At 36.1% G+C, this 10620-nt stretch overlaps 1 protein-coding gene across 2 annotated transcripts; it reads right to left on the bottom strand.

The window, feature by feature from the left end:
* Positions 1 to 4213: 4213 nt before the first annotated feature.
* LOC104219391 (receptor homology region, transmembrane domain- and RING domain-containing protein 2-like) lies at positions 4214 to 9363 on the bottom strand. Of its 2 annotated transcripts, XR_011400320.1 has the most exons (5): positions 8916 to 9363; positions 7960 to 8190; positions 6625 to 7029; positions 4809 to 5557; positions 4214 to 4465 (listed from the first exon to the last, which is right to left on the bottom strand). XR_011400320.1 is itself a non-coding variant. In XM_009770080.2 (4 exons), the coding sequence occupies exons 1-4, from the start codon at positions 9040 to 9042 to the stop codon at positions 4989 to 4991; spliced, it is 1332 nt and encodes a 443-aa protein (XP_009768382.1). In that variant the 5' UTR covers positions 9043 to 9363; the 3' UTR covers positions 4483 to 4988. The 2 variants fall into 2 exon arrangements, 1 of the variants encoding a protein (XP_009768382.1); XM_009770080.2 differs by lacking the exon at positions 4214 to 4465 and having other exon boundaries at positions 4483 to 5557.
* Positions 9364 to 10620: the final 1257 nt, after the last annotated feature.

Genomic DNA, 10620 nt, shown 5'->3' with positions numbered 1-10620 from the left:
TCATCATTATCTCACTTTGATCCCCGTACCCCTATATGTAATCAGGAGGTCCAGAAGATCATCCATTTACAGAATATAGCAAATCAAATGCCAGACACATTTACTGATTTGAAAAGGATAACTAAGTCACATATCCCAACAGAGAATGTGCCTATCCGAATTGATGTCCCAGTAGGACCATCTACTAGCATGAGAGATAGTGAACCTAAAGCACGCCTGAAGCGTGGTAGGCCTTTGGGTTCTAAGGATCGAAATCCTCGAAAAAGAAAATCGACAAATGATCAAAACGATACTATGAAGGGATCTCCTGAAGAGACCCAAAATCTGATTAGTTCTGAGATTCCTGAAGAAATCAATGAACTCGAAGCTCATGTGAGTGAGGAACTTTTAATAAGTTCGATCGGTGATGGGATTAATTTAAATCGATCTGAAATAGTGGTGGATAATATTTTTGCATATAATGTTGCACTTAATATTATGCAAGATAGTGAGGATCTTGAACCTCGATCTGTCGAAGAATGTCGACAAAGATCTGATTGGCCAAAATGGCAAGAGGCAATTCAATCGGAATTGAAGTCACTTGCTAAAAGAGAGGTCTTTGGACCAGTAGTCCAAACACCTGCTGGTATAAAACCAGTTGGTCATAAATGGGTTTTTGTGCGAAAAAGGAATGATAAAAATGAAGTTGAAAGATACAAAGCTCGCCTTGTTGCACAAGGATTCTCACAACGACCTGGAGTCGATTTTGATGAAACATATTCACCTGTTATGGATGCCATAACATTTCGATATCTCATCAGTTTAGCACTACATGAAAAGCTTGAAATACATCTAATGGATGTAGTTACAGCTTATCTGTACGGTTCACTTGATAATGAAATTTATATGAAAATCCCTGAAGGATTTAAAATGCCTGAAGCAAAATCTCAGGAAATGTATTCAATCAGATTACAAAGATCTTTGTACGGTTTAAAGCAATCTGGGCGCATGTGGTATAATCGCCTTAGTGAATATTTGCTGAAAGAAGGTTACATAAATGATGTTATTTGTCCATGTATTTTTATAAAGAAAATGGCATCAGAATTTGTTATACTTGTTGTTTATGTTGATGACATAAATCTTGTTGGAACTCCAGAAGAGCTCCAAAAGGCAATTGAATATCTTAAGAAAGAATTTGAGATGAAAGATCTTGGAAAGACAAAACTTTGTCTTGGTCTGCAAATTGAACATTTAGCAGACGGGATCTTTATCCATCAATCTGCCTATACAGAAAGGGTCTTAAAACGCTTTTACATGGACAAAGCGCACCCATTGAGTACACCAATGGTTGTTCGATCACTTGAAGTGAATAAGGATTTGTTCCGACCTCCAGAAGAGGACGAGGAACTCCTTGGTCCCGAAGTACCCTATCTCAGTGCAATTGGTGCACTAATGTATCTTGCTAATGCTACAAGGCCTGACATAGCATTTTCTGTTAATTTACTAGCAAGATATAGTTCTTCTCCTACACGAAGACATTGGAACGGGATTAAGCATATATTGCGATATTTAAAGGGAACTCTTGATATGGGTTTGTTTTATGCTAACAAAGATAGTGCAGACCTTGTTGGTTATGCAGATGCAGGTTATTTATCTGATCCCCATAAAGCTCGATCTCAAACCGGCTACGTATTTACATATGGAGGTACTATCATATCATGGCGCTCCACAAAGCAATCTATTGTTGCTACTTCTTCAAATCACGCTGAGATAATAGCTATTCATGAAGCAAGTAGGGAATGCGTATGGTTGAGATCAATAATTCATTTTATTCGAGAAAAATGTGGTTTGGAATGTGAGAAAAGACCCACAATTTTATACGAAGACAATGCTGCATGCATAGCCCAATTGAAGGGAGGATTTATAAAAGGAGATAGAACGAAGCACATTTCACCAAAATTATTCTACACACACGATCTTCAGAAAAGTGGTGACATTGATGTGCAACAAATCCGTTCAAGTGATAATCCAGCAGATTTATTCACTAAATCTTTGCCAACTTCAACTTTTGAGAAGATGGTATACAAGATTGGAATGCGGAGACTCAAATATTTGAAACAAGGTTTTCATCAGGGGGAGTAAAATACGCGATGCACTCTTTTTCCCTTACTAAGGTTTTTTCCCATGGGGTTTTCCTTATATACTCTTTTTCCTTCACTAGGATTTTTTCCCACGTGGTTTTTCCTAGTAAGGTTTTAATGAGGCACATTATCTTTTAATGAACATCCAAGGGGGAGTGTTATAAATATATTATATTATGGATGTTCATTTAGTACTCCGTTGTAAATAAGCTTCCTGAAGAAGCTTATCCATATGGGACTCCACCGTAAATATGTTTATCTATTTAAGTACTCTATTGGAAATAAGCTTCCTGAAGAAGCTTATCACTTCGATACCCGGTTATGGATAAACATTACCCCCGGTAGAAGATTATCCATACCGGGTATAATAAGCTTATCCTTTCAGTACCCAGTTATGGATAAATATTATCCCCGGTAGAAGATTATCCATACCGGGTATAATAAGCTTATCCTTTCAGTACCCAGTTATGGATAAACATTACCCCCGGTAGAAGATTATCCATATCGGGTATAATAAGCTTATCCTTTCAGTACTCCGTTATGGATAAACATTGCTCTCAGTAGAAGATTATCCATATCTGGTATAGTAGCAGCTTACACAACAGCTTCCTTTCTTCTATAAATAGAAGAGATTTCAGTTCATTATGTACATCAGTTTGAATTCGAATAATATAACAGTTTCTCTCTATACTTGTCTTTACTTTACAGTCTTTATTTTATAACACTTTATAGTTTTCCAATTTATTTCTTCAAACACTACGCTTCTTCAGTTTAGTTTCTTACCTTTAATGTAAATACTTAAAATGTAAAGTTCAAAATATTAAACCAACAAAAAGATAGTAAAATCTATATTGTATAACCACCTTTTAAAGTAATAGCCGAAAAGTATATACTTTTTCTATATTGATAAGTTATATATATACACAATCAGTGTATATTTTTATATATTTAGCTAGTAATTATAATTATTTTTTACCGACCGCCAAATGTGTTAAAATCCCAAAAAATTAGCACCATGACGGTTAGGGAGAAATTCAAAAATAGCCCAGTTTCAAAAGTAATCGAAATTTAGCCACTTTTTATGTAAAGATAAATCTGAGCGAAAATACTGTTCAAAACTCAGAAAATACGCCAGTATATTATACTGGAGTTCCAGCATAATTACGCTTGAACTCCAGCATATTATACTGGAGTTCCAGGATAAGTATGCTGGAACTCCAGCATAATATGATGGAGTTTCAGCATAAGTACACTAGAACTCCAGCATAATATACTGGAGTTCCAGCAAGTATAATTGACCAGTATAATATACTGGAGTTTGGAGCACCGGTGCTCCAATCTCCAGTATATTATACTGGAGTCAGCACATTATACCGGTCCAGCATAATATGCTGGAGTTCATACACATGTGCACCGAACTCCAGTATATTATGCTGGACCGGTCTCTGTTGCAGCAAAATAGTGACTGTTTTTCATTGACTTCATAAACGCTGACTATTTTTGATTGACCAGTCTGAAAACGGGTTATACCGTGCTATTTTTACCGACGGTTATGCGTGTCATAAGCGGAGTCCGGGCCCTCAAAAGATCTAACTCAAGGCCGAAAATTTTATTTTGAGTCTCAAACCATCAATAACCTAAAAAGTTAGCTTTTTAGGTTACATCAGCAATAAACCGACAAAACAAAGATTATTCAAAGCAGCCCGTGAATTCTTTTTTTCTTTTTCTTTCCCTTTTCTTTCGACAACTTGTTAATGTAAAATATGACTTTATTTTCTTTATTACTGACAGAAATTCTCTTATTATGACCTATAAATCGATTAAAACCTCAAATTCAATTAAAAACTAACAAAATCAGCTGTCATTGGAGACCTACGATATAGTCCATGTGGTCTTAGTTGGCTCCCCCTGATTGTGGTATGCTGTTTGAATCCTCTATTGCTTAGGATAATGTATTATTATGCAATTTACTATATTTTCAAGAATAAAGAGTTTCAAATTTTTGCCTATATTTATACATAATTCTTAAGCAAAAAAAGTTTGAACTCTTATTACGTTATACGAAGATTTAAACGAGTCAACTACCAACGAAGTTCATCATCTGAAATTATGCTTCAGTAAAACTCCAAGGAAGTACCTTTGAACTAAACAAAGATTCAATTTTAATAATTATAAATTCAACTACACCAAATTCTAAGTCTATTCTGCTTATCTAATCGTAACATTCATCTTTGAAAACTGGAAATGACATGCATAATTATATTTCGTGTATAGCCGCAACCAACAAAACAACATCACATGGTTTTGCTCATGAAACTTCTTTCTCAACCTCAGATGTACAATATCTGGAAACAACCAAAAATAAAATAAAATTGGATGCTCTTTATTCCTTTCAAAAATTAAAACAGAAAAAAGTCATCTAACTGACATTGATATTTACATGCAACTAAAGGCCTCAACCATCTATCAGTGGACATGGCTAAAAACATCACTACCATCGGAGAAAAATGAAAAAAAAGGAGAAAAAGAAAAAGGAAAAACAATTAAACAAAAGAGGGGGCAATGCATAGAACCCATCTTTGAGCATGTACACTCAGTAAAAACCTCCAGATATAAATACCAAACCTATCCAACTACTAAATCAATATTACAGAAGTGCTGAGCAATAATGCAGAAATCGAGAGTTACCTGTTGTATTTCCTGTGTCCAGATGCCACATCAACCAATACGAATCAGTTCCACTGTTTTCAGCTGTAATTTTCTGTGTCCGGTAAGAGGCTTCACAAATTCGACTAGTGTTTCCAACGATCAACTAAATCATGACTCAGGCTTCACAAATTCGACTAGTGTTTCCAACGACCAACTAAATCATGACTCGCACCCAGGAAGAGAGTTAGCTGATGCAAATGGTGAAAGGCTTGTAATTGATTCACTGTGGTGCAGTGGGTTATGATGCTGACTGGTTGATCCAATATAGCTCGAAGAGGGATTGCTAGGACTAGGAATGCATGCAGACGTGTGTCTTGAATTAAGAGGTGATAGAGAAGGATAACCCAATGAGTTAGATGAAATTAAGTAAGGTACACGAGATCTTTGCGAAGATGCATTTTGAAGGTCGAGTGAACTTCGGCTTATAGCAAAATGAGGTGACTGGTGGTAGGACCAAAGAGAGTGCTGGTTATGAGAGCTAGAGATTGATTGGGAACGAGAAACGGAAGGCGATCGAGATACTCCTGTGCCTATATGTATTACTGCTGATGATGCTAATGATGACCTTAGAGATGACATTGAAGATCCAGATAGCAGGCTCGAAGAAAGCAATGGTGTAGATTCAGATGCTGGTGGTTCGCCAGTGCTAGTCCTTGCATCCCGTTTGCAAACAGGGCAAAAGGTTCTCCATGATGTCAGCCAAGCATCAACACACTTGGTATGAAATTCTGAAAAGTTTACACAGGACGTGTTAATAACTGAAAAACGCCAAGTGCTACAGAAGAAATAAATTTTGAATGTGAACATATATCAATGAAAGCTTATCAATAAATACTGCAGTATAACAAAATAGAGCAGCTCCGGACAAGGGAAATATTCCAATTATATGATGCTTGGAACCATAACTTTGGTTTTCACCATAGTTAGCCACCAAGGAGACTTCAGAAAAGGAATAATTTCAAAAATCAAGTATAAACTGTATTTATAACTGTTTGCTACTTTAGAAAGGGTAAAAGTTAAGGTGATATGGGACGGCTTGGAATGAAAATCCTTTTTGATCAAGGCACTACTTGGGAAGTGGTTATGGAGATTCAGGATTGAAGAGCAGGCATTATGAAGGGAGGTGATAGCAGGAAAATATGGAGTCGTGGAAGGGGAATGGAGGTCTAGAAACGTAGAGGAGTATTACGAAGGGTTAGGAAGATTTCAACAGCTTAGTTACTTATACAGTAGGGAATGGAAGTATAGTCAGTTTTTGGGATCAACCGTGGTGCGGACTGCGGAGAGAGTATATGAGAACGGCATTCCCCAACTTATTTAGAGTTTCGTGCCGGAAAGAGACGATGGTACAACAGATTCGGGTGGTAAAAGAGGGGGAATTTCACTGTTTGGAATTTACATGAATGGGAGATGGATGAATTTCAAAGGTTGAAGGAAATTTTACAGAGTACCACTCTCAGCGGTGAGGACTAGTGGAGGTGGGTGGCACGAAGTGATGCACATTTTCAGTAAAGTCATGCTACCACAAGATTTCGGCGGGAGAGGAGTCAAGTTTCCTTAGTGATGGCACTAACATAGATTCATGTTTAAGAGGATATATTAGTGCTTATCAACCATGATTCATGATTAGTTTGTCATGGCACCAAAACTCAAAAAGGATGAGTATCCTCCCAATGGAGGAACAAACCTTAATGAAATGGTGCGCGTTCCTTACCTTCAACGGCATTAGTAACAAATAGAGCTAAATATGAACAACTTCGAAAGTAAATAACCTCTATAAGAGAGGATAACTTACTGTGCCGGCATGGAAGAACTCTAAGCTTATCTCCCACATTATAATCGTCGAGGCATATAGCACATGTTACTGATGTAGAATTATCTTCAACAACTGATGCAAATATCAAACTTGGCATAGCTTTCACCAAACGTCTACTAATCCCATGAAACTCACGAACGCGAGAGGCTTGGGGCCGCTCTCTTCGTATATGATGTCGGCGAACAAAGAAACACATCCCAAGCACGGCTGATATAGCAAGTAATGAAATGAACGATGTAGCCATGATTGACCAAGCTGAGTTTTCCAAGCTTGGGGTTATCCATACTTCCATATCAGTGTCACCAGCATACTTTGCGAGTGTTTCTCCAGAAGCTTTTGAAACGAACAGTGCGAGTATCTTCACACCAGTAGAGGTTCCTGCCACTGTATTGCGTGTCTGGTTAAACCTTTGGTTGTTAAAAATCAACAATTATAGAAGCTTAAAGCATTCAAAGCAAGAGTTGAAATTGGTTTTTGAAGTCTTTGACAAAAGATTTCTGAGTTCTCTATTTCATTTTCCTTGTGGCAGGGGGTGGGCTAATAATCTTCTATGATATGAACATTTCAGAAGTACCACTTTGGGACATGCTGGCTCAAGACAAATCACAGAACATGAACACATCATAACGATCATGAGAAAGCTTGGCAAGGATTTCGAGCTTTTTATTTCTAAGTCATTTAATTTTTCAATCCAAGAGTATCTACTTGGTCGCATACAAGTTTTGCCACAACTGGTTTTCCTAATAATCATCTAAAAGTTGTAGACATGTATTTAGTCCAGCTCAGTGACCCTAATGCCAGTGGGCATAATAGAATAATTATAAAACTTGGAATTCAATTGCATCGCATAATAAAAGACTAAAAGAGATCTTAAGAGCTGGATAATAATTTTTTGTTATAAATTGGAGATGGCAAAATATCTTGTGTAACTTCCTTCACATGGATCAATCCCTCTTTACCAAATGGAATGTCCAAATAGCACTTTTATTTTTCATCCTACGAGTTTTTATGAATAACTAGTTAGGGAATGAAGCGTAGTTTGGTTTATCACTTGACAGTTTCAAAGTTTCGTCAACATTTTATATGGCATATTCAGAGCATTAATTGATTAAAGGCAAAGCAGCAAATTTGCATAAAAAATTGTATAACGTCGGATAGCTAGCTTCTGCAAGGAGTAACGAGTTCAATGTCAAATTAAACTGTAAATCTATTTCCCTTCCCAAGAAATCATTTTACTTCTACCGTGATGGATCAAAATTAATGAACTTAGAATGGACTGAATGAATTTAAAAAAAAAATGTAAGAGTTCATTACTTGGAATGATAACACCATATTTATTGTCATAGATAATGGCTGCTTTAAAACCTGCAGCTTGTGCTTTTCTGACTTTATCCTCAAAGCTACATCCACCCCTAATTATCAGCACAAATGGATCTTTTGTGAAGTTATTAATAGGTTCAATCTTGTTAGTCAAGGTTGAGCATGCATCCAAAGGCTCTGCCACATACAATGTTCCACATTTGCCTGAACCCTTTGGTGAGGGAGCTGAAATTAAAACAGGTCGAATTCGTACATTAGCAGAAAAGAAGCCCGGTAAATATCATGCCAACAGAAAAGTATAGAAAACCTTTGCTATATCACAACATTTAGCATTTTCAGTTAAAACAGAAATACAGCCAACATTAAAAACTTCATAAGTCAAATACAAAGAAACCAAACACATGATCAACAACAAAATATATTCAGCTCTAAATGCAAGTTATTAATACAACAAAAGGGCAGCCCGAGGTACTAAGCTCCCGCTATGCAAGTTATTAATACAACATTCATACATATTCTCATGATGCAAGTACAGATCCTTTGAAGATTCCAACTGAAAAATAAAAACTTACAAAATATGACAGATCAAATTTCTAAGATGAATACTTTTATTCCCCTATAAAGCCTTTAATAACAAACATGATCTAGCCCCCCCCCCCTCCCCAACCACCCCAAACACAAACATGGAAAGTAAAAAGCAAAGCATGATTAGTTCAAGAAGCTCCTGAAGAAGACCAAGCTCCCAATATTCATCAAAAAGCACTTCCCAACCATTACACTACACAACTGCCACAAATTATACTAAAGGGCAGCCCGATACACAAAGCATCCCGTGTTGTTTGGGGAAGGGCCGCACCTAAGGAAGGGGCATAATATAGGCAGCCTACCTGATGCAAAATTTATAAGAGAAGTCTTGGGGTTGGGGGGGGGGGGCAGTAAGGTCAACTCACCAAAACTAGCTTCAATGTCGTCAAAAGACAAAGTAAGGTTTTTTCCAATCAAAATTACACTTCCAAGAGCTCCAGAAGCCATTAAAGACACAAAACTAAAGAACAAAAAAACCCAAAAACTCACCATCCCACTTCCCAAATCTCAAAACCCTACAACCCCTTTAAATAATTTTCAAGGAAATTCACAAAAAGAAGACTAAAATTCACAACAACCCCTTTTGTCAATTTTCAAGAAAAATCACCAACAAAAAAAGAAAAGAAGATACACTCTCAAGATTGCAGAGAGAATAGAAACATCAGCTTCCATAGGGATTTTAATTTTATTGGTTTTCCTTGTATGTATGTATGTGCGGGCAAAGATGAGAAATTTTTGGAAGGAATTCTAAATCTAAAAGGTAAGAAAATCAACATTTTCGCTATATATAAATGTGTGTCTCTTTTGTGTGCTCTAATGATTATTTATCTTTTTGATGTTATTAAGCTAAAGAGGGACAAAAAAGAAATTAAGAAAAAAAAAGAAGGAAAAATGACAAGTAAACCAAAAAATAGCAAACGAAGAAAGAAAAAGAAAAAGGATATTTTCGCAAGTTGCAAAATCCGGAGAAGGAAAATGACTTTTAATTATACAAAGTGAAACGACAAAAATGATCTTAAATATTTTCCTGAATAATAGTTACCCTTTATTTACAACTTTTATGCTAAGATTAATTTAAAGAAATTACTTTCAACAACATAAATCATAGTGTTCTCGAAAAGAACAACTTACCAAAGTATAAAGATTTAGATTTTATAAGAAATTAATGTATTATTATATATTTTAGTGTAACTAATGGACAGAATGTCTTTATTTTATTGTATTGAAACGATTTTGCATCCAAATAATTTATTTGTTAATTGAAGTATATAAATCTTGTCAATAATATGTAAAAGAGCAGCTTTGTGGGGTGTTGGTGCCAAACGTAAAATATGAAACAAACCACTAAGAATAAAAGAATATTTTTTAAAGATGATAATGAGATTCTTTTTGGCTAAAAACAAAAAAGGATAATTCGGTGCACAACAGAGAAGACATCAACTATTTGATTTGTAAAAGAATCGCACTCTAGAAGATTTGATGTAAATATTTTATCCTAATGTAAGCATTGCTGACTATTTTTATGATGCGAATTCGTAATCTATAAGTTATATGGAGACAAATTTACCATTACTTCAAAGTATAATAAAGATATATAACAACTATCATGCACCGCCACAGGGTTACTGGATTAGGTCCAATCTGAACTGTCTTTAGTTTATTTGCATGACAACAACAACAACCCAGTATAATCTCACTTAGTGGGGTCAGGGTAGTGTGTATGCAGACCTTACCCCTACCCTGGGGTAGAGAGGTTGTTTCCAAATAGACCTCCGACATCCTTCCCTCCAAGAACTTCTCACCTTACTCTTGGGGGACTCGAACTCACAACCTTTTAATTAGAAATGGAGGTTGCTTACCATCAGAGCAACCCCACCTATCCACAAACTTAATACAGCCTTACCAAGTTTGCATGACAAACTTGATAATTCATAATTCATTGTTTATGGGCATGTTAAATGATAAGAAAATAGAGGAAATGGGTTGTTGGGGACAAGTTGATGTTGTGGTCCCCGTTAAATGTACAAAATTCATGTTCATGTTGATTTTGATTTTGTTTGTCGATTAGGT

Source organism: Nicotiana sylvestris, chromosome 6 (genome assembly GCF_000393655.2).
Source record: "Nicotiana sylvestris chromosome 6, ASM39365v2, whole genome shotgun sequence".
NCBI lineage: Eukaryota > Viridiplantae > Streptophyta > Magnoliopsida > Solanales > Solanaceae > Nicotiana > Nicotiana sylvestris.
The sequence above is the reverse complement of the archived record's forward strand: the minus strand, read 5'-3'. Positions and strand labels throughout refer to the sequence as shown.